Here is a 24164-nt window from a genome sequence, read left to right as displayed (position 1 = left end):
TTGAGGGCTTTGGGGGAGTGGGGGAGGGGGAGCTCCATCAGGGGGCGCTTGCGTTCCGGGTCAGGGCCGATCACTCCGTTACAAACTACGTAGCCGAGGATGGCTAGACGGTCGGTGCTAAACATGCATTTGTCCTTGTTGTAGGTCAGGTTCAGGAGTTTCGCGGTTCTGAGGAATTTGCGGAGGTTGGTGTCGTGGTCCTGCTGCTCGTGGCCGCAGGTGGTGACATTATCGAGATACGGGAAGGTGGCCCGTAAACCGTATTGGTCGACCATTCGGTCCATCTCCCGTTGGAAGACCGAGACCCCGTTTGTGACACCAAAGGGAACCCTTAAAAAGTGGTAGAGCCGCCCGTCCGTCTCGAACGCAGTGTACTTGCGATCACTCGCGCGGATGGGGAGCTGATGGTAGGCGGACTTGAGGTCCACCGTGGAGAAGACCTTGTACTGTGCGATCCTGTTGACCAGGTCGGATATACGGGGGAGAGGGCACGTGTCCAGCTGCGTAAACCTGTTGTTGGTCTGACTGTAGTCTATGACCATCCTATTCTTCTCCCCAGTCTTTACCACCAGCACTTGTGCTCGCCAGGGGCTGTTGCTAGCCTCGATGACTCCTTCCTTCAGAAGCCGCTGGACCTCGGACCTGACGAAGGTCCGGTCCTGGGCACTGTACCGTCGGCTCTTGGTGGAGACAGGTTTGCAATCCGGGGTGAGGTTTGCAAACAAGGACGGGGGCTCGACTTTGAGGGTCGCGAGGCTGCAGACAGTGAGGGGGGGCATAGGGCCGCCGAATTTGAATATTAGGCTCTGGAGGTTACACTGGAAGTCTAACCCCAGGAGTGCTGCCGCGCAGAGGTGAGGGAGGACGAATAGTTTGTAGATTTTAAATTCCCTACCCTGGACCGTGAGGTTCGCTATGCAGCACCCCGTGATCTGTACTGAGTGAGAGCCGGAGGCCAGGGCGATTTTTTGCTTAACCGGGTAGACAGAGAGAGCGCAGCGCCTTACCGTGGCGGGGTGGACCAAACTCTCTGTGCTCCCGGAGTCCAGCAGGCAGTTCGTCTCGTGGCCGTTGAGCAGAATCTTTATGGTCGCTGTGGAGAGGTTACGAGGCCGAGTCTGGTCCAGCGTGACTGAGGCGAGTCGTGGCAGGTATTCGGAGTCGTCATCAGGCAGGTAGTAGTCACCCACGGAGTCCTCGGTGCTGATCCAAGATGGCGGCCCCCGTCGGCCGCACATGGTGGGGGGTGAACCAAATGTCGGCGCCCGTTCCCCGCACGTGGAGTCGGGGGTCCAAAATGGCAACGCCCGGGAGTCGCACATGGCGCGGGGGCGTAAAATGGCTGCACCCGGGGATCACACGTGGCGTTGGGGGATGGGGGCAGCGAGGTCTGCGGGCCGCACGGGGCCCCTGAAGAGATTGAAGGCGGAGTCCTGCGGTCGCTGCCTGGGACTGCAGCGACCGCCTTTGCTTGGCAAACGGCCACAAAGTGGCTCTTCTTCCCGCAGCCCTTGCAGGTTGCAGAATGTGCCGGGCAGAGCTGACGGGGGTGCTTCGCCTGGCCGCAGAAATAGCAGCGGTGCCCCGCGGGTTTAGTGGGGTGCCCTGCGGCGAAGGCCTGGGGGGGGTCCAGGTCCGTGGGGAAGAGAGAGGCCAAGTTCCACGCTGCCCAGGGGGCCGCCGCGCGGTCGGGGGCATACGAGCAAGCGTTACGGTTCGCGATATCTAGGGAGGAGGAGAGTGCCCGTGCCTCCGTGAGGTTTAAAGTTTCTCGCTCCAACAACCTTTGGCGGATCTGCGAGGACTGCATACCTGCGACAAAGGCATCTCGAATCAGGAGTTCGGTATGCTCAGCAGCAGACACCTGTGGGCAGCCACAGTTCCTCCCCAGCACGAGGAGGGCACAGTAAAATTTGTCCAGTGACTCACCAGGTATCTGCTGCCTCGTGGCTAGTAAGTGCTGAGTGTAGACTTGGTTCACCGGCCGTATGAAATGTCTTTTGAGCAAGTCCATAGCCGCGTTGTAGTCTGTCGTGTCCTCTATGAGCGTGTACACAGCGGTGCCGACGCACGAGTGGAGGATGTTCAGTTTCTGCTCCCTCGTCGGGACGTTTTCCACTGTGCTCAGGTAACTGTTGAAGGAAGCCAGCCAATGCTTAAATGCGGCTGTTGCATTCGCTGCGTGAGGGCTGAGTCGAAGATACTCTGGCTTGACGCGGAGCTCCATCCTTTAAAATCTTGCTAATTAAATTGACGCACAATCAATGGACACAAAACGTAGGTGAAGTTCGAAACGAAAGGCTTTAATTAGCAAGAAGTGAGCCCGGCAGCAGACGTACAGGAAATGGCCTGGCTGCAGGGGAAAACGGGTTCTTATACCCCACCTCATAGGCGGAGCTACCTTCCTCTTAGCCAATAGGGATAAGAAGCACACGATACTTGGGCCAATGGGCAGCAAGCCCTCTGCATCAATGGCAGCTCACACTCCCAGGTACCGTAATACCCCTAGTCATACTACCACACTCCACACGGACAGTGACCCGGGGCCGGGATCGAACCCGGGTCCTCAGCGCCTCAGTCCCAGTGCTAACCACTACACCACATGCTGCCCTACCCTTTCACTATTTAACTGTGGCTTCCCTTGTGATAATCATCAGCGTATAATTCGATGCTCCTCAATAATCCAACCCAATTGCTTTCTCGTGTTCTTGCAAACATCACAAAATCACAAGGGCAGTGTTCAGCTTACACCCTTTTTGTTTTGAACATTATTATAACACATCGATCCTCACACACCCAGGCCCAAGCTTTATGCCAAGATTTGCTGTTTTTCAACTTAAAATCACGTTGTTTTAAATTACAAATTGTTTCTCCGAACTGATTTCCAATGTCATGTTCTGTCGCTAAGTCGCACAAAACCTTCACATCCCTTTGGTGGCCTTCTCTGGCGTGGTGGTCTGCCTGCTGTCTCAGGAACTCTGGTCATCGTGTCAGGATTAGGAAGTGCAGCATCCGCTCTGGGGCCAATGTGTTTCCCTCTGGTAGCTGGCCCTCTGTCTGCCGTCGCCAACTTAGACTTCTGGATTTCAGCATGTCAGCTTCACCTCAGCTCCTACACCTGGTTCATCTCCCGCTGCGTCTGTCACCATTAAGCTGGGTGACACTTGAAGATTTTCTGTCATAAAAGATGGTGGGCTGGATTCTCTTGTTCCACACTCACACTGTACACCCCCCCCCCCCCCCCCCCCACACACACACACACACAATGATTGCGGCCAAAAAGGTGGCACTGGTTGTGCTGGACCACCCATATAGCTTATGGGTCGGCTGGGGCCAGAGGGTACCCAGGGTGGTGCCCCAGGTGGGGGAGGAGGGGGGTCACCTATACAACCCAGGGCACCAGGTTTATAGCGGGCTGTCTGCGGCTGCCCTGTTGGCTGTGGTAATGGTGTGGCGTACCCGTCCACCCTGACCCTACAGCCCACCACCTGGCCACCCCACACTACTCCCCCCCCCCCCCCCCCCCCAGCCTTGTCAGAAGCCCGCCCCTGGTCAGCGGCATGACTGTCGGCCAAGTATGGTAGTACTGGACATTGTCTGTGCGCACTCTCTCTCTCTCTCTCCCTCAACAGCCACCACGCCAGGTTCAGGATTGTTGAGAGTCCACGTGGACCGCGCTGTCGGGAACTCGGCCCATCAGACGTGGCGCATCGTGGATGGGCCCACTAATGAGATGCAAATGTGGTTTCAACTATGCGCGGCGTGCGTCGCAATGATGCCATTTTGGTGCATCATGATACGACGCCAAACTGGCGCCTGCCACGAGAATCCCGCCCGTGGTATCCATCTTACTCAGGATCTCTCCACTCAGCAGTACTTCATCAACTGGCATGACATTGGACTGTCCAGCTCCCCTCCTGTGGTCCACATTAAACCATTTTCTCTGCATCACGACCTTGAACGTCCTGATGCCCCTCAGCTCTGGCATCTCGCTGGGTATTTGGAGCCCAAGTTGGGCTCAGCTGGGTTCTTGATCCTCACATTGGGTGGAGTTGGGTTGGAGGCGGGGTGTAATGGTAATGTCCACAGACCCAGGATAATCCTCTGGATCTGGGTTCGAATCCCATCACGGGAAAAATCTGAAATTAAAAGTCTAATGACGACCAATAAGCCATTGTTGATCGTTGTAAAAACACAGCCGGTCCCTTCAGGAAATCTGCCGTCCTTACCTGGACTGCCCTCCATGCCTCCAAGAGACATGGAAGTCTCTTAAAATTACCTCTGAAATAGCCCAGGAAGCCATTCAGTTCAAGTGCAATTAGGAATGGGCAACAAATCTATAATTATGGAAGCGATCCCACATCCCAGTCATGAAAGAAAAGGCAACATGCATCTTCGTGCCCTAACTTGCAACATCTGAAACACTCTCTCTGAGAAGTTTGCCATTTACATTTGCACAGGCGTGGATTAAGTTGACTTGGTTAACATCTGTTTTTGTTGTGCCAATGGCAGAGGTCGAACCGAGTTTCAAGCTGTGAAATTGTCCACCCTCTGCATCCAATGCATCTGACATTTTCAAAGTCTCACCCAACATTAAGTCACCTCCTCTTTCCAGCAACGTACGCATCAACCTATCCAACCAGCAATATTGGATTCCCCCGATCCATTATCTGTTTGTTCAGATCTATCACAAGATAATTTTATCGATCCAACACCCGTCTCAAATGGGTGACAAATTAGGTGACTGCTTCCCTTCTTTATGTCTCATCTGGCAGAAAATATGCCTTTGGAATAGTATTTGACATCACCACACAATGGTCCTTCAAAAGCTTCACTGCAAGTTCAGAATCCACCTTTTCTGGGAATGGGATAGAGGGATACGGACCCCGGAAGTGTAGAAGATTTTAATTTAGACGGGCAGCATTGTCAGCGCAGGCTTGGAGGGCCGAAGGGCCTGTTCCTGTGCTGTACTTCTCTTTGTTCTTCCATGTTAGGCAACGTCTGGAAAGTCTCCCTCACCATAGCTTCCGCAATGAACAGCAGTAAGGCCATTGGCTTCCTGAACCACCGTTGCCCCATCCAAAAACAGGCCGTGACTATCAGCATACATTTCGATCACCTCCAGCTACACGCCCCGTTTCACACTGACTGTACAGGCATCAGTGTCGGATCAAATACTCAATGCCCCGGGCTCCAGACATATCAGCTCAAAAAACTGTCATGACACAATCCTAAGTAGCTCCATATTCATCCTCATTGTCGATGGCACATCTCAGGTTGAAAGAACAACACTCAAAGGAACTGCAAGACCAACTCAATTTAATCTGCCATGCTGGCTAACTCCACACGGTGAGTTATCTGACCTTCATTCTCCCTCCTCCAGGTCAGGTGATCATATCTAAGGACTGTATAGTATCTAGCGTTATGGGCCAGGGTTAGAGAACCCCAAAGTATATCATGGAGTTCATCTGACCCACGACTTTTACTAGATTGTGGTATGGGGAGCACACGGCCCACTCTACAGGTGTGGTGCAGCAGAAATTTAAAAGTAGTTTATAATGAAAAACAATGTTTATTCTATGAACTCAGTTAACCTTTTTAAAACATACAGTGAACATCTTAGTAACCATCAATTCAAATACAACCCCCAAAGAATACAACACTCTAAGTAATCCTTAAACTTTCCTTTTAACATCCATAAGACAAAACCCTTTTTACAGAAGCGCATCAGGTTTAAATTCTCTACTGAGAGCAGTCATTACTCTGAATTCACTAAATGATCTAGAGATAGTCTTTAGATGGCAGAGAGATTAAAATTACATCTTCTTTGGCTGGCTTCAGCTCCAACACTAAAACAAAACCAAAAAACACAGAAACACCCAAGCTTTTCCTCAAAGAGAAACTAAAAAGCAGAACCAGAGCTCAGCTCCACCCACACTCTGACATCACTGCTGCCACTTGAGCAGACAAACATTTTTTAAAGTGACATTCCCATGACACGAGTACTCAGGTCCATACACAAAATCAGCTATCACCATGGCAGCTACCAGTCAGGTTAAGACAGTAACTGAATATGACAGTTTTATTTGTGCGCATAAATGTTTATAACCTAACCTGACTGTTCACGTGAATGACAGTGTTCGGGTTTGTGTCCAGCTATGAGCATAAGTGGAGAGTGCCCTCACTCACACCTCCAGCACTGAGAGAAAGAGAAGTCTTACCATCATTGTTCATCTGCCTCTTTTGTAGGTTATTTTTGAATCAACCCATTCATTCCAATATGCAAAACAGCAGTGGAAATGAACAGCCATCTCAAAATAATGCAGCCAGACAACAGGCAAAGTATGAATTTCGAGCTTTTATCAGAGTCACAATGGTTTGGGGTTAAAGCACTCGATACAGTAGCCTGGAAATCACTGTATAATAATACCATTCACAAATGCCCAAGGCACCTTGGGTATTTCAGCAGCCATTTGCCCATTTAATATATGCAGGTAAATATATATGCGGGCATCATGGTAGACCAGTGGTTAGCACTGTTGCTTCGTAGCTCCAGGGTCCCCAGTTCAATTCCCAGCTCGGGTCACTGTCTGTGTGGAGTTTGCACGTTCTCCAACACGGAGAATGGAAATGTCCCTATAAGCCGTGTTTACAGACAGCCAATGAGCAGTTTGTACCCTGACTGCCCTGCAAAACTAGATAATCAGACAGCCCTGAATCTCACAAAAATATAGCGTCGATCCAATTCCGTTTAAAGTCATTTCTGTTGTTCACACATCAGTCCGCGAACAATAGACTTGGGGGGCACGGAAGCACAGTGGTAAGCACTGTTGCTTCATAGCTCCAGGGACCCCGGGTTTGATTCCTGGCTTTGGGTCACTGTCTGTGCAGAGTCTGCACTTTCACCCCGTGCCTGCGGGGGTTTCCTCCGGGTGCTCCGGTTTCCTCCCACAAGCAGGGCCGGCCCAAGGCACCGGCAACTCGGGCAGTCGCCCGGGGCGCCATGTGCTAGGGGGCGCCAGAGAGTCGGGTCCTGCGCATGTGCAGTTGGGCCGGTGTCAAATGCGCATGCGCGGTGGCCGCCCTCCCCCAGGGCGGCCCCCCCCTCGGCCCCGCCCCCGCGCCCCGGGCCCGCCCCCCCCGCCTCTGCCTCGGGCCCGCCGCCCCCCCCGCCTCGGGTTCGGCCGCCCCCCCCCCCGCCTCGGGCTCGGCCGCCCCCCCCGCCTCGGGCTCGGGCCGCCCCCCCCCCCGCCTCGGGCTCGGCCGCCCCCCCCCCGCCTCGGGCTCGGCCGCCCCCCCGCCTCGGGCTCGGCCCCCCCCGCCTCGGGCTCGGCCCCCCCCCCGCCTCATCCTCGGCCCCCCCCCGCCTCATCCTCGGCCGCCCCCCGGCCCCGCCTCCCCCCCGGCCCCCCCTCCCCCCCCCGGCCCCGCCTCCCCCCCCCCCCCCCCCCCGGCCCCGCCTCCCCCCCTCGCCGGCCCCACCTCCCCCCCGGCCCCGCCTCCCCGCCCCCGGCCCCGCCTCCCCCCCGGCCCCGCCTCCTCCCCCCCGGCCCCACCTCCTCCCCCCCCGGCCCTGCCTCCCCCGGCCCCGCCTTTCCCCCGGCCCCGCCTCCCCCCCGCAGCCCCGCCTCCTCCCCCCCGGCCCCTTCTCCCCCCCTCGGCCCCCCGGCCCCTACCCCCCCCCCCCCCCCCCCCCCACCTGGCCCCCCCACCCTGCCCCCCCCCCCCCCCCCCCCCCCCCCCCAAGGGCGCCGAAGTTCAGCTTGCCCGGGGTGCCAGCAACCCTAGGGCCGGCGCTGCCCACAAATCCCAAAGCGATTTGGACATTCTGAATTCTCCCTCAGTGTATCCAATAAGCTGCCAGAGTGTGGTGACTAGGGGAGTTTCACAGTAACTTTATTGCAGTGTTAATGTAAGCCGATTTGTGACACTGTTCAACTTGTTCCAGATTGTCATTGACCACACATTTTGTCGGGCACCCGGTCATGTTACCCCAATTAGAGAAACATTACCTCGTGTATTTAACTGATTCTGCACGTGTCAGATGTTTCAGTGCATTTGACCTTGTTCATTTTGTGGCCTTGTATTTTCAGGTATATTCAAGATCAGCAGATGCTGACAGCACTCGCTATGCAACCAATCAGCTGTAGTGCGGTCATTGTCCCTTCTCCAAGTTCTGTGACTATCCAACATCAAAGCTTCTCATCGCACCAACAGGCCTCTGTACAACAACAGCACGCCCATCATTCCATGCAGCTCCAGCAGCAACATCAATATCTTCAGGTACAAAGTTTTGTGAGAGTATATAAGTTACACAGAGAAATGGTACCTTAAAGAGGCAGGCAGCAAACTCTAGTATTAATATTCATATATTTTTTTCTTCTCAATGTCACAAGAAATATCAGCCTATAAGAACTGCCCTGCCTTCAAACCATTAAAAAAAGAGAAACAAAATATTCAAAGTACACTGATTTTAAATAGTCCTAAAAAAAAGACACCCATTGCTGCCTCTACCTTACCAACTATCACCCCACGTACAACCTCCCCAATGTCTTTGGACATAGTGTCACCTCACAAATCTGTGCCCATTTTTCTTGTAGTTTCATGTTTGAATCTCGCCACTCAGTTTTCCGCCTCCGCTATAGTACCAAAACTGTTCTTACCAAAGCCACAGAAGACATTACATGTGACTGTGACAAAGCTAAACTATTCCTCCTTGTCCTTCTTGACCTCTCTGCGGCCTTTGACATGTTTGACCATGAAACTCTTCTCCAGTACCTCTTGCCTATCACCCAGCTGGGTAGAGACACTCATCTGCCTCCATTCTTGTCTACCCAGACACAGTCTGAGAATCATCTGCAATCATTACTGCACCCCCCACTCTTGCATCATTACCTCCAGTGGTGTCTGCCAAGGATCAACCATTGGTCCCCTCCTATTTTGCATTCCTTCTATTAGTTATCAGGAAGATTGAAGCCATTGTTTTCAGTCCCCGCTGCAAACACTGTTCCCTACCAGCTAACTCACAACCCTAATGATATATTTGACCTTGGGATGAGCTTCCAACCTCATATTCAAACCATCACTAAGTACTGTTGCTTCATAGCACCAGGGATGCAGGTTCGATTCCCGGCTTGGGTCCCTGTCTATGCGGAGTCTGCATGTTCTCCCCGTGTCTGGGTGGGTTTACTCCGGGTGCTCCCGTTTCCTCCCGCAAGTCCCGAAAGACGTGCTTATTAGGTGAATTTGACATTCTGAATTCTCCCTATGTGTACCCGAACAGGTGCCAGAGTGTGGCCACTGGGGGCTTTTCACAGAAACTTCCTTGCATCCATCAAATCTCTCCCTTAACCGCCTCCGCTCTAAGGAGAACAACCCAGCTTCTCCAGTCTCTCCACATACTGAAGTCTTGTAGCCCTGGTATCATTCTGATAAATCCCTTCTGCAGTCTCTCTCTTATCTTTCCGGAATGGCCACGCACGCCACACGGCAATAATTCTTCTCTGAACCCCAACCGCACAAATTCTTGGCGACTTTGGGTCCATCTCCCAATGACGCACCCACTTACCAAATTCAGACATACGACAGGCAGTCTTAGGAACTAGTCCCTTCCAAATGTTTTGTTCCCCCTGCCATGCCACTGGGGCTGAGACACACAATAGAGGCTCGATCTTCATTGTGGAGGGGGAGGGAGAGGAGCGGGAAAGGGGAGGGTCAGGGTGAACCAGCCAGTGTGGGACATGCCAGCGTCTGGATGTGGGGTGTCGAGCCTTTTGCAGAGATCTTGGAGAAAGATGGAAGATATAGTGAAAGGGATGGATAGCCTAAGGGAGAGGGAGGTTTAAGGACATAAGAACGAGGAGCAGGAGTAGGCCATCTGGCCCCTCGAGCCTGCTCCGCCATTCAATGAGATCATGGCTGATCTTTTGTGGACTCAGCTCCACTTTCCGGCCCAAACACCATCACTCTTTATTCCTTTATTCTCCAAAAAAACTATCTATCTTTATCGTGAAAACATTTAATGAAGGGGCCTCAACTGCTTCACTGGGCAGGGAATTCCATAGACTCACAACTCTTTGGGCGAAGACGTTTCTCTTACAGGCAGACACCTTTTGTGTAGAGTTGAAACTAATAAATTTGTGACAAAATGCTTTTATTTCTTTAGCAAGTGCCACCGAGTGGAATGATGCAAGGTGACCAGTCGCAGCCTCTTTTCCTGACATCACCTCCGCAAATTAATATGGGGTACATCTCCCAACGTCAATCTCGTGGGACGCAAAACGGTACCAGCGGCCTCTCAGACTTATCCAACATTCAGCTGCCACGGTAACCAAGGACCCGCCAGAGGCAGGCGACACCCGGCCACAAATTGGACATACCGCGATGGTAAATTTGTGGGCGAGGGGAGAACGTTCTACCGGCAGCTCATCCATACCTGGGATGGGGTACGGGACTACACCTCTCCTGTGGAAGCAGGTGTGGCGTCTTTCAGGCTGAAGAAAGGCAGCAAAGCCAGACTGAGGTGGCCACACCTTTCATGAGGGAGGCTACCGCCTTCACAGGACAAACTTTAAAAAAAAACATCCAGACTCTTTTCCTGCCCGCCTGGTCTCTCTGACCTGTTCTTAATAAGCCTGAAGGATGATAGCAGATCATCAACTATTCCACTGGAATAGTTTTTTAATAACTTTTCTCCTGAGGAATTGAAGCAAAAGAATTGTTCCGCCAACACAGTGCACTCTGCGTGACAATCACCTCACTGATCACAATTTCTGACTGCAGTGTTTGGTATAATTCATTAGTCAACGGGAGATACGCTTCTTTTAAGAGCTCACGCAAAATGAGAATTGTGACTAAACTGTCGCAACATAAAGCAATCACAAAGACGGTATTACTGGTAAAATGATGGCAAAGTGACCTTGTTAAAAGCTGTGTTAACTGTGCAGTCAGCTTTGTCGGGTGTTGTGTTACACAGCCTGCGCTTTTGTCTTTTCACTTATTCCGTCATGGGATGTGGGCATCGCTGGTGGAGACCCGCGTTTATTGCCCATCTCTATGCTAATGGTTGCAAGTCAGGTGTGATGCTGTAAAATTGTCTCTGGCTGTGCTGCTCCAGTCACTTGCCGATAGCTGGAGTCTGTGAGTCAAACGCGCCGTAAACGTCACTCTGACAGTATCCTTTCTTTAAGCAGCATATTTATTTCCAAAATAGTGTTACTATATATTTTATAAAAGAAAAAAATTATTCAAATCCGACCACTGCCGAGTGAAAAATCTTAATGCCTTGGTTCAGAACCAAATGCTTCACTGTGGAACCCACTGAAAACTTAACACAATGGTCCAGGTTTTGCAGTTTTCAGTCTCTTTTGCAGTAACTGTACATACGGCGCTCCCTTAAAGCCCAGTTTCACTGCATTCGACAAGGCGCAACTTTTTCAAGGGTTGTTACATTGAGAATAACAGCACTGAGAGCGGAAATTTTCATTAGTTCATAAGATTTCCGATTGATTTTAGCCTGGGGTGCCTCAGAAGTGCAGCTTGGGAGGAGTGTAGAATCACTCACAATTTCTGTATTAATCTGTGCAAGTACAGAATCCAGTTGTGTCAAGTGGAACAAATTGCACATGCTGCAAATCTGAATTGTTTTTGTTCAAAAATGCTGGAAATACTCAACATGTCAGGCAGCGTCTGAGGAGAGAACGTGGGTTCACACAGAATTTACATTGCAGAAGGAGGTCATTCGGCCCATCGAGTCTGCACAGCCCTTGGAAAGAGCACCCTACCTAAGCCCACACCTCCATCCCATCCCCACACTTCCACCCTATCCCCATAACCCCACATTACCTTTTTTTTGGACAATAAGGGCAATTTAGCACGGCCAATCCACCTACCCCTGCACATCTTTGGACTGTGGGAGGAAACCGGAGCACCCGGAGGAAACCCGGGGAGAACGTGCAGACTTCGCACAGACAGTGACCCAAGCCGGGAATCAAACCTGGGAACCTGGCGCTGTGAAGCCATTGTGCTAATCACTGTGCTACTGTGCTGCCCAAATCACCGGTATTTAATGCCGGCCACGGGGATGTCGCCTATTGTTTGGGGAACCAGCGTCACTGCTGTGGGGGAGGCATGAGAGTGTTAAGTACCCACCAGGCACGGAACTGGCCAGTGTCGGGCCTTCGCCATGATTTACAACCTCCGAGTTGGATATCCCACCCTTGAGAGCTTCCAGCCGACCAGAAGTAACACTCAAAGGACTCGCTGGATCTCTGTTCACAGCTGAATGGAGCAGGATTGAGAGTTGAAAGGAGAGAGCTGTTTGACTCCCGTTAAATCCCCCAGCAACCATTAGATTCCAATGGGCTCAGGGGTAACTGGTGTCAAGTAGCGCATTAATGAGCCTAATTGATATCTCACTGGGGGTTTGCATCATCCCATTCCCGCCTCTGACTTGATCACAGATCACTGGTAGACCGACAGGCCGCGTCCCATGCAATTCAGTGGGCCTTGCCATCATGTTTCCCATGGCAATCAGCTGGATTAAATTCTGCCAAATGTTTCAGGGTGATGAATGCTTAATGTCTGACGATGGTTCATCATCGACCTGAAACATTGGGCTGGATATTCATCTTAGAGACAGGTAGTTAGAGTTGTCACATTTCCCAGCTCGGCACACCCGTCTCACGTAAATTGCCCCGAATAGTGTGATTTGTGTTCCCAGGGGTGGGATAGAGTTGGGCCTCCTGGGTGCAATTCAGAGGTGGTCACAGGTGTTGCCGAGTGCTGGTTAAAAGCCCTACTTAGGTTCCCTCAAACTTTACCCTGTTGTTTTTGGCAAATATTAGGCCTTCTAACCCCCACCCTTCCACTCCCCATATTCCCCATGCCAACTCATGGTAACCCATGCCCCCAACTCACTCCCAATGACACCTAATACCCTCTCCATGAAAACTCACAGTATTTCCATGCCCATTTACCCGGTATACATTCTGTACAGAACCAATGAACCCTGGAATAACAATGGCAGGTGTGGAAGAGCTTAAAAAATAGCCGTTCATAACATTTGTTTGAAACATTACAACTATAAACCCTATAAAACAACACAGTTAAAGTATCAACAGCAGAAACTATAAATGAATCATAGAATTTACAGTGCAGAAGGAGGCCATTTGGCCCATCGAGTCTGCACCGGCTCTTTGAAAGAGCACCCTACCCAAGCCCACACCTCCACCCTATCCCCATAACCCAGTAACCCCACCCAACACTAAGGGCAATTTTGGACACTAAGGGCAATTTAGCATGGCCAATCCACCTAACCTGCACATCTTTGGACTGTGGGAGGAAACCCACGCAGACACGGGGAGAACGTGCAAACTCAGCACAGACAGTGACCCAAGCCGGGAATCGAACCTGGGACCCCGGAGCTGTGAAGCAATTGTGCTAACCACTATGCTACCGTGCTTCCCATAAGCACCTGACACCTCTTTTCCCCGCGTAAATAAACATCAAACCATTGACAAAATGGATTTATGGAAAAAGTGCTGTGAATCTAGCAATGTTTTCCCTTGTGCGCACCTTTTTCCGGAAACTAATGGAAGTTTGGGCTCTCAGCCAAATCTCGTTTAAGCCTAGTTAGCTACAGGATCTTCCGATCTCCCCAACGGGTTCTGAATGGCTCTCCCTATTTTCCAGCCCTGCCCCGCCACGACAGGGGCTCGAAAAGTCCGCCATACGTTTTTCTCCACAGATGCTGCTTGACCTGCTAAGTATATCCAACATTTTTATTCCTAAGGTTGCTGCTAGTTTTGGTGGAGTAATGACGATGAATCATATGAGTTTCGCCATCGTTACCATAGCAAAATCTGGGCCATTGAAACACTCTGCCGGCGTACTGTACACTTTGTGTAAACCGTATCACTAGTTGGTGCATTATTTTATGAAATTCAGGTCTAATGATAATTGACCCAGAATCAAATGCTCCCTGATTCTTGCAGCAGTTAATACATTCTCAGGAACGGAAAAATCCAAATAATATCTTTAAAAAATGCCTCTACTGCTCTTCAAACATGCAACTGATTATCTCCAAGTTTTGTTCCGTAAATTCAGGACTGAATAGGGAAAATGAAGTTTAAATCTGTGGCTTGTTGGTTAGATTCTGCTCTGTAAGGATGAGTCCAAATGCATATGTGAATGTCTTTTCTTATTTTCTTCATCACGCAAGTCATTTATTAGAATTGCTTGAGGACAAGTCATGTTCCCTTTCATTTATAATGTTCCGTGTGGAAACCCGTGAGGAAGCTTGTCTGATCACTTTCTCCAAGGGAGTAATTGCACTGCTCTACATTTCTCTTACCTTGTTCAAATCAGACTGTCCGACTCTTCCGCTACTGCACTCAAACCAGCTCCGTTAGCTATCCGGTAGCTTCCTGTGTTATACTTCCAACGATCCTGAACTTTTCCCTGATTGTGTCCACAAGCCAACAAGTGATGATTCTACTCCTGTAGAAATGACATCCGCTTGTCTGTCAATCTGTTACCCCTTCCTCGATAACACAAACTAGCTCATGTACATCATTCCACTTTGATGCATTGTTATTTCTGTGCAAACTAACACAGATAACATTGAGATTTTAAAGGTAACATCAAAGAATAATACAGCACAGGAACAGGCCCTTCGGCCCTCCAAGCCTGCGCCGACCATGATACCTGCCTAAACTAAAACCATATGCACTTACGGAGTCTGTATCCTTCCATTCCCACCCTATTCATATATTTGTCTAGATGCCCCTTAAATGCTGCTGTTGTACCTGCTCCCCCCCCCCCCCCACCTCCCCAGGCAGCGCGTTCCATATATTTACCACCCTCTGTAGAAAAAACTTGCCTTGCACATATGTTCTAAACTTTTCCCCATGCCCTTTAAACCTATGTCCCTCACTACTTGACTCACCTACCCGAGGAAAGAGCATCTGACTATCCACTCTGTCCATGCCACTCATAATATTGTAGACCTCTAACAGGTCACCACTCAACTTCCATCATTCCAGTGCAGTAAGAAGTCTTACAACACCAGGTTAAAGTCCAACAGATTTGTTTCAAACATCAGCTTTGGGAGCACTACTCCTTCCTCACCTGAGGAAGGAGCAGCGCTCCGAAAGCTCATGTTTGAAACAAACCTGTTGGACTTTAACCTGGTGTTGTAAGACTTCTTACTGTGCTCACCCCAGTCCAACGTCGGCATCTCCACATCATTCCAGTGAGAACAGACCAAGTTTATCTAACCTCTCCTCATAGCTAATGACCTCCATACCAGGCAACATCCGCTTCGGTACCCTCTCCAAAGCATTCACGTCCTTCTGGCAGTGTGATCATAAGAACTCTGGAATTAACAATTCAATCATTCCTCAAAAATAGTAAATCAATCGATATAAATACATGTCTTAGAAGGCTTTTACTTTTAAAACTTGGCACTCAGCAGAGTGAAAGGGTGAAGAGTGGATAATACACAGAATTCCAATAGGAACAAGTGCTTGCCATGGTCAATGTGATGGGTGCCATTACATCTTGACAATCATTAAGTTAATTACCATTACCAGCTTGCCTGACGCAGTGACGTGATCTTGTGTCTATTTTTTTCTGAGATGCATTTTGGGCTTGAATACCTTTGGATGATCAGATATTGTGATGGCCAATCAGACGGTGTGTTTACCTGGAGACAAAGATGAGAATATGCACTTTGGAGTCATTGCTTGTCTGGTCAGACACTAGACAAGCAGTGGGGTGTGTTAATTGATGTAAATATTGTATTATATTAAATTCTGTACACAAATATCCTTATAATAGCAAATTAGATTTATTTTATATGATGTAACAGGTCATTTTGAATTTCTGAATGTTCTTATTCAATGAAAATTTGTTACAGAAAAAGTGTCTTATAAAAGGGGGTGAGCAATTTATGTCTTTACGTGAATAAATAATCTTTGCACAACTTCACTGGACTTCCTCTCCAGGTTTTGACTGACATTTTCTGCACAGATTGGTTCTGGAATATAGCTAACTTCAAATGTAAACACAAGTCCTGGACAGTTTAATCAAATGATGTTATTGGGGCAAACAAGGGAGGCAGCAGTGTAAAAGCTGCATGAAGAAAAGATCCCTTTTTGCAATTTTGGGGCAAGCATCCTGCTAATTCCTGCCAGTGTCGCAAAGAGAAGCCCATGAGAATAGTTACTTGTCAGGTGAACACAATGGTGGCACAGAATGTTGGATATTCTGTAATATATTCTACAGGGGTGGGGGGGCGGGGGGTGCTACTGTGAATTGTCAACATTCGCCATCATTACCCTGCTGAAAACTGACTGCAACTTAAGGATGTCAGGCACGGGAAGGTTAATAAGGAAATTTTAAAGTTGCGCTACATCCCAGGCTGTGGACTCATTGAAATCTGTAGACTTGCTGAGATTTCTTTTGAAATCATTTTTACGGGATGCGGATTTCACTGGCTAGGCCAGCATTTGTTCCCCATCTCTAATTGCCCTTGAAAATATGGTGGTGAACTGTCTTCTTGAATTGCTGCAGTCCATGTGGTGTAGGTATACCCATTGTGCTGTCAGTGAGTTTTGGGATATTCATTGAACGACAGTGAAGGAACGGCGATATATTTCCCAGTCGGGGTGGTGAGTGGCTTGGAGGGGAACCTCCAGGTGGTGGGGTTCCCAGGTGGTGGGGTTCTCATGTATCTGCGGCTCTTGTCCTTCTAGATGGCAGTGGTCATGGGTTTGGAAGGTCCTGCCTAAGGAGCCTTGCCGAGTTACTGCAGTGCATCTTGTAGATGATACACACGGCTGCTACTGTTCGTTGGTGGTGGATGGAGTGAATGTTTGCGGAAGAGCTGCTAATCAACTGAGCTGCTTTGTCCTGGATGATGTTGAGCTTCTTGAGTGTTGTAGGAGCTGCACTCATCCAGGCAAGTGGAGGGTATTCCATTGCACTCCTGCTCTCCCAATTGTTTTAGAAACCCCATAAATGCCCAATGAGATGCAACAGGATATTTAATTATGATCAGAATAATTATAGCTATAAAGGTAATTTTATGTTTAAAGAATGTTGCTGCATCTCTCCATTATGATGGTTAGATCTTTTCAATTAATTTTTTACATTTTGTTTAAAGACTTTATCCCGTGACTATGTCACAATCTATATTTTGCTTCAAACAAAGTCTTTACAAAGTGATCAGCATTTTTCCCTTTCCTGGTCAGCTGTGTGTAATCTCCACCCTGAGATTCTCCTTTGAGAGGTAAAGTCTTTACCTCACAGATTACTAAATCTCAGAGTGAGGCTTTATTCCAGGTCAGCTGCTAGTGCCCCTGACTACAGACCAAGCCATGGTCGCATACATCATGGGAGTTTGCCATCTCAGACGTTTTGCAGAGCAGGTACAAAACCTTGCACCATTTTCTTCTGAACCGAGTTTATTCAACCTCTCCTCATAGCTAATGCCTTCCATACCAGGCAACATCCTGGTAAATCTCTTCTGCACCCTCTCTAAAGCCTCCACATCCTTCTGGTAATGTGGCGACCAGAATTGAACGCTGTACTCCAAGTGTGGCCTAACTAAGGTTCTATACAGCTGCAACATGACTTGCCAATTTTTATACTCAATGCCCCGGCCAATGAAGGCAAGCATGCCGTATGCCGTCTTGACTACCTTCTCCACCTGTGTTGCCGCTTTCAGTGACCTGTGGACCTGTACACCTAGATCTCTCTGACTGTCAATATTCTTGAGGGTTCTACCATTCACTGTATATTCCCTACCTGTATTAAATGTTCCAAAATGCATTACCTCACATTTGTCCGGATTAAACTCCATCTGCCATCTCTCCGCCCAAGTCTCCAAACGATCTAAATCAGGGGTGGGCAAACTTTTCCGTGCAAGGGCCACATTCAGAAATTCACAATTTTAAAGGGCCGCATAGTATATTAATTAATAGTCCCGGTTGTAACCAATTAGCGTGCGGCATATACCTCAGCGCTTCCCCCGGCGGCATCCTGCCTTTAGCCCTCTTTTTCTCTACTTTTCAAAAATGGCGCTTCACCCGGTTATGATTCTGGGCGCCTCATATAGAACATAGAACATAGAACAGTACAGCACAGAACAGGCCCTTCGGCCCTCGATGTTGTGCCGAGCAATGATCACCCTACTCAAGTCAACGTATCCACCCTATACCAGTAACCCAACAGCCCCCTCCCCCCATTAACCTTATTAAAAAAATAAATTTTTTTTTATTTTTTATTTTTTTTTATGACTTGATCTTGGTGGGCCGCATAAAGACCTTTGGCGGGCCGCATGCGGCCCGCGGGCCGTAGTTTGCCCACCCCTGATCTAAATACTGCTGTATCCTCTGACAGTCCTCATCGCGATCCGCAATTCCACCAACCTTTGTGTTGTCCGCAAACCTACTAATCAGACCAGTTACATTTTCCTCCAAATCATTTATATATACTACGAACAGCAAAGGTCCCAGCACTGATCCCTTCGGCCCATCACATGATTTTTTTTTTGAAAGCAGGAAGGATAATGGCCTATGCCAATGGCATGGGGCTCCACAGTGAAGTGAAGAAAAACAGGATGCAAAGTGATACTGTGATTATTGATGCATTAGTCCTCATCTGCATTAGTATCACAAGTAGGCTTACATTAACACTATGAAGTTACTATGAAAATACCATTCACAGTGAAACCTTTCCATTATGATTAAACCCCATATAATCTTTCCCCATTTTAGTACAAAAATCCGGGTCCATTGACAGTCCCACATCCAACCTCCACGCCGACCTCTGGACTGACCCCTTCTCCAGGAGCACATCCACCCAATGTGGAGCATGGTCCGAGATCACAATCACCAAATACTCTGCCTTCCTCACCCCGGCTAACAGCGCCTTTCCCATTATGTAAAAGTCGATCCTCAAGGACACCTTGTGTACAGGTGAAAAAAATGAGTACTCCCAAGGACCCCCCAAGTACAGTATATTAATATGCTTTAAGAATCAACAAGTGCCTGGTGAATCATTTATACTCCCTCTTTACATCACGATAATTATATATTATGTAGAACAGCCTAATCTTGATGGATGTAAGTTATAAGTCACTATGTTGTTACAATAAACATCTTGCGCACAGTGATGGATGCTTCAATAATAAATGAAAAACTTGACCATCAGGTTTGATTGCAATCTTCTCCACATATTTTTAAGTAGAGAAAATGTGCCAAATTAATTAAGTTTTAGAAAAGTTGTCTTTAGTACAGCAAGTACAATCTTTACCAAATATATAACTAACCATTACAATACCATATTACTCGAAATTCACTGTGTACCTGTAGCGTACTGTGTACACAATGTTTTCCACTACCTTGTTTGGTCACATGGTTTCTCTATTTGTCCATCACACTTTGAAAAGTGAGTTTATTTTTGATGAGTTTAGTGTCAACTGGGATGAGAATTCTGATGATGTGGAGTAGATCTCCATTCTTCTTTCTAAAACTTGGAGCAATCCCAGGTTAGGTATAAGGCATTAAATACAGAGTCAAGTCCCCCTCTGTTCCCAGCGGAACGCCTCAACACTAACCTCATGAAATTATCTCTTATTACGCCGTGTTCCTCAACTCACACCACCCAATCCAGGTACGGAGTGGGATTGCCAAATTGTTTAAAGCTCAAGGTCGGATTGGCAGGAATTGCGATGAGAATTTCAAATTATTTTCATGAAGGCAACTGGAGGCGAGAATTCTTTCATTCCATCAGTGGGCCTAGGACCCGAGGGCAATATGCATCCAATACATCATCCACTAACCCAGGTGAAAGTACACTTAAAGCTAAAAAACATTCCTTCCTTATTTATCAGTGACATTTTGCAACTCCTCAAAAGTAACCAGAATGGGGGGGGGGGGGGGGGGGGGGGGGGGCGGCTATGTAGAGGGAAGCCGCTTCTGGGGTGGCTCCTGCCAGAGCATTGGATTTTCAGCCCCCTTCGCTCAGTTTGTGGGGTGATTTTATTTGAAATCCCACCTGCTCTATGTTATAAGGTGCCCACTTTACAGACATGGCCGGAAGAACCAAGGTAAAGACGCCTGAAGAAGAAACTTTGTCGTCGGAGTTGGAGGCTTCTCAGAGCGCTTCTGTAGAGAACATGGTGGAGGGTAGTGCTGTGGCTTTGTCCTCTCTGTTATCGGCCAAGGTGCTTCCTGGTATCTTGGGACCTGAATTGGAGGAGCAGAGGCAGTGGCTAAAGAGGCGGCTCTGGCTCCCATTCGGTTGGCACTGCAAAAGACCAACAAATTGTTTAATGGTGCCATGATAAAGGGAGTGGAGGAGGCTCTCTCGAAGCACAGTGACCAGATTGACTCTCTGGAAGCTGAGATGCTGCACTTGGCCGATGTGAATGAAACAGAAAGTGGACGATCTAGGGAATCGTTCTGGGAGGCAGGGCATACGAATTGTGGAGTTCCCAGAGGGATTGGCAGGCCCAACTCCACAGAATACTTTTCAAAGATGTTCAGAAAGATGGTGGTGGTGATGGGGCACGGTGGGGGGTTTGTTCGGTATGTTTATACTTCATTGTTCTCGGGTGGGTTGATGGTTTCAAAGGTTGGTTTTGGGTGAAGGGCTCAAGGGTCTTCGTGTTATACGTTTTGTGGGAAACTTTTGGCTCCTTGTTGGGAGTTTGTGGTAGGAAGGGGTTTTGTTCTACTTTTTTGCTGTTGTCGATATTTTTCTTGACTCTGAGCAGGGGGTCACCTGCTGGCTGTATTGTTAGCTATTGGCAGCAGAGTGAGGGGAGAGGGGGGGGGGGGGTTGTGGTGGCAGCTACAGGTCATTATTTTAGTTTAGCTTTGAATAATGAGCTTAGTACTTTTGTTAGATTTGGGGTTCGGCTTGGGGTTAGGGTTAGTACGAGTAAGATTTGGGGTTTAGGTTTGCCTCTTGGCTACGTTTATGAATTTTTGGTTGTAGTTCTGATGGTGGGGGGGGGGGGGGGCGGAGATAGTTTGGAGATGATGACTATTGATTCTTCTTTCTTGTTGGTAGGTTTAGCAGCCATCTTGACTAGTTCTGGTGCCTGTTGTAATTACTGGATGACCCCTCTTAGAAGAAATGGCTGGCTCTGGATTGTGAAGGGGAGAGGGGTGATTTAGGAGGTCCCCAGTAGGTTGTCACCTGAAACGTAACGGGGTTGATTGGCTCAGTGAAAAGGTCAAAGCTATCTGCTCATCTGAAAAGTTTGAGTGCGGATGTTGTGCGTTTCTGCAGGAGGCCCATTTGCGGGTAAGGGACCAGACCAAATTGCGGAAGGGGTGGGTGAGTCACGCATTTCACTCCGGTTTCAATGGTACGACCCGGGGGCGGGAATTTTGATCAAAGTGGTCAATTTTTAGCTGCTTGAATGTAGGTGTTAGCGGGTCCTTGGTGCACACCTTAGTGACCCTGGTTAACATTTACACACCAAATTGGGATGATACAGGTTTTGTTAATAAATTGCTGGTCTCCAATCATCACTTGGACTCGCATTAGTTAATCCTTTGGGGGCTGGAAATCAGACGATGGATCGATCCGATCCCAAATTGTAATTTTGGACAATTGTAAAATGCTCCACATTTTGTGGATTTGGCCCTAGAATCAGGTCCCTCCCAACACCTGCCCTGGAGGTTGGACAGAGCGCTGTTGGTTTTTGCAAGCATACATCCTCCACTACTGGGGAGTATATCAGATACAATAAAAATGTGTATATCTCTCCTTCTGCGCTGTGGGAGGCCCGTATGTGGTCATGAAATGAGATAATTCTGTACAAGGCACACATGGCACAGCGGCAGAGGCTGCACTCCATTGTGCAGGTGGACTACTTGGTTGCCCCTACTGCGGAGTTAATTGCGAGCAGGAAAAGGCTGCAGGCTTTATGTTCCTGGGGGGCACCATCACCAACAGTCTGTCCTGGACCACTCATGTTGATTCAAAAGTCAAGAAAGCCCAACAACGTCTCTACTTCTTACGGAAGCTAAAGAAATTTGGCATGTCTGCATCGACACTCACAAACCCCAGCAGATGTGCGATAGAGAGCATCCTATCCGGCTGCATCAGAGCCTGGTATGGCAACTGCTCGGTCCAAGATCACAAGAAACTGCAGAGTGCGGTGAACTCAGCCCAACGTATCGCATAAGCTCGCCACCCCCACATTGATTCTGTATACACCTCCCGCTGCCTCAGGAAGGCAGACAGCATTATCAGAGACACCTCCCACCCAGGCTTTGCCTTCTTCCAGACCCTTCCATTGGGCAGAAGTCTGAAGACCTGCACATCCAGACATAGGAATAGCTTCTTCCCCACAGCTACACGATTCCTCAACGAATCCCCCTTAGACTGATCTGTTCCCTGTAAGAACACTATTCACGAAGCCATATGCAGCTCTTGTTCATGTATTTGCTTTGTTTGGCCCCTTGTTCCACACTGTAACCAATCATTGTTTGTCAATGTACCATTTGTCAATGTTCTCTGTTGATTATTCTTTTGTCTACTATGTACGTTCCCTCAGCCGCATAAAAATGCTTTTCACTGTACTTCAGTACAATCAAATCAAATCCAAATCATATCAGGCGCGGTTTGATTTATCAACAGGCAAGGCAATGAGACAGTTGTTGGGCTTAAGGGGGCATTTTATGAGCATGGAGAGGCCAGTCGCCTTTTAGATCATCAGCTGAGACGTCAGGCTTCTTCCCGGGAGATTGTGCAAATAAAGGACTCGGGCAGTCGTTTGGTCTTTGCCCCATCTGAAGTCAATGCAGCTTTCAAAACATTTTAAAGGGATCTCTATGGATCAGAGCCCCTGCAGGAGGGTTCAGCCATGATGTCTTTTTGGATGGGTTGTCCTTCCCAGTGGTGGAGAGAGAGAGACGGGAAGAGTTGGAATCCCATTAGCTCCTGGGGAAATTGATAAATGCATCGAGTTACTGTAGATGAGCAAGGCTCCGAGGCCTTGATGGATTTCCCATCAAGTTTTACCAGATTTTTGCAGGTTAGTTGATTTCATTAACATTGGACATGTTTAATGACTCCCTGTCCCCAGGTTCGTTGCTCATTACATTGGCACAGGCCACTATTTCCCTGATCTTGAAGGATAAAGACCATACAAACCGAGGGTCGTATTGTCCCATTTCGCTCTTGAATGTGGACTTTAAACTGCTCGTAGAAACGCTGGCACTGCAGACCTGCCTTCCAGAGGTAACTGAGCAAGACCAGACAGGCTCCGTTAAGGGCCGGCAGCTGTCTGCCAATATACAACGGCTGCTGAATGCCGTTCTTTCCCCCTCTGGTTTCCAGAGGTGATTGTATCCATGGGGGCCATAAAAAAAGCATTTGACAGGGTGGAGTGGGGGTATCTTTCTGAGATTCTTGGGAGGTTTGGTTTTGGGCCAAAGCTCGTATCCTGAATTAGTTTGCTGTTCGGGCCCCCACTGCAGGTTAAAGTTCAGGGTATTCCTGTTGAGTAGGGGTACGACGCAGGGGTGTCCATCATCTCCGCTTCTCTTTGCTTTGCTAATTAAACCACTGGCCATAGCGTTAACAGGACGCAATCAGCACATCCAATAACATTCAGGTGCTCCAGTAAGTGGAGGGGGATACGTTGGGAATGGAGGGAGCATAGGTTATTATCGTACGCAGATGATTTGCTTTATATTACGGACCCAGTTGCCACCATGGATGAGATCATGACGCTACCTAGGAGTTTTGGCTCCTCTTCTGAGTGTAAGTTGAATCTGGACAAGCACGAATACTTTCCGGTTAACCCCTTGGGCAGGGAAGCCGATTTGAGGATGCTGCCTTTTCGCCTTGCCAAGTCTAGCTTTCGTTATCTGGGAATCCGAGTGGCCTATGATATTGGACCGCGATCCATAAATTAAATCCTTCTGGCTGCTCTTGATCCATTGAAGATTATATTTTCTTCACTTCAGCTATGTAACCCTCTTCATTGCATTGATTCTATGGCCATGAATTGATATACTGGTATGATCACGATATTAAGATTACCATTTCATGACTTTGCAATTAATATTTAGGTAAAATGATTTTGCTATGTTAATATTGTACATATTTTTAAAAAAAAATTCTCCAATTTA

General features: G+C 48.6%; 1 protein-coding gene across 5 annotated transcripts in view; it reads left to right on the top strand.

Moving 5' to 3' along the window:
- LOC119952035 (neuronal PAS domain-containing protein 2-like) overlaps positions 1-10703 on the top strand; it is a 263046-nt gene extending 252343 nt beyond the window's left edge. For all 5 annotated transcript variants that reach the window (XM_038775515.1, XM_038775518.1, XM_038775516.1 and 2 more), the window contains 3 exons: positions 6250-6342; positions 8094-8283; positions 10166-10703. In XM_038775515.1, the coding sequence (XP_038631443.1) occupies positions 6250-6342; positions 8094-8283; positions 10166-10330 (448 nt within the window). In that variant the 3' untranslated portion in view covers positions 10331-10703. The remainder of the gene's footprint in view (positions 1-6249; positions 6343-8093; positions 8284-10165) is intronic.
- Positions 10704-24164: the final 13461 nt, after the last annotated feature.

This window comes from Scyliorhinus canicula, chromosome 17, assembly GCF_902713615.1.
Source record: "Scyliorhinus canicula chromosome 17, sScyCan1.1, whole genome shotgun sequence".
Lineage (NCBI taxonomy): Eukaryota > Metazoa > Chordata > Chondrichthyes > Carcharhiniformes > Scyliorhinidae > Scyliorhinus > Scyliorhinus canicula.
Note: the sequence above shows the minus strand (reverse complement) of the source record. Positions and strands in the feature narration are given on the sequence as shown.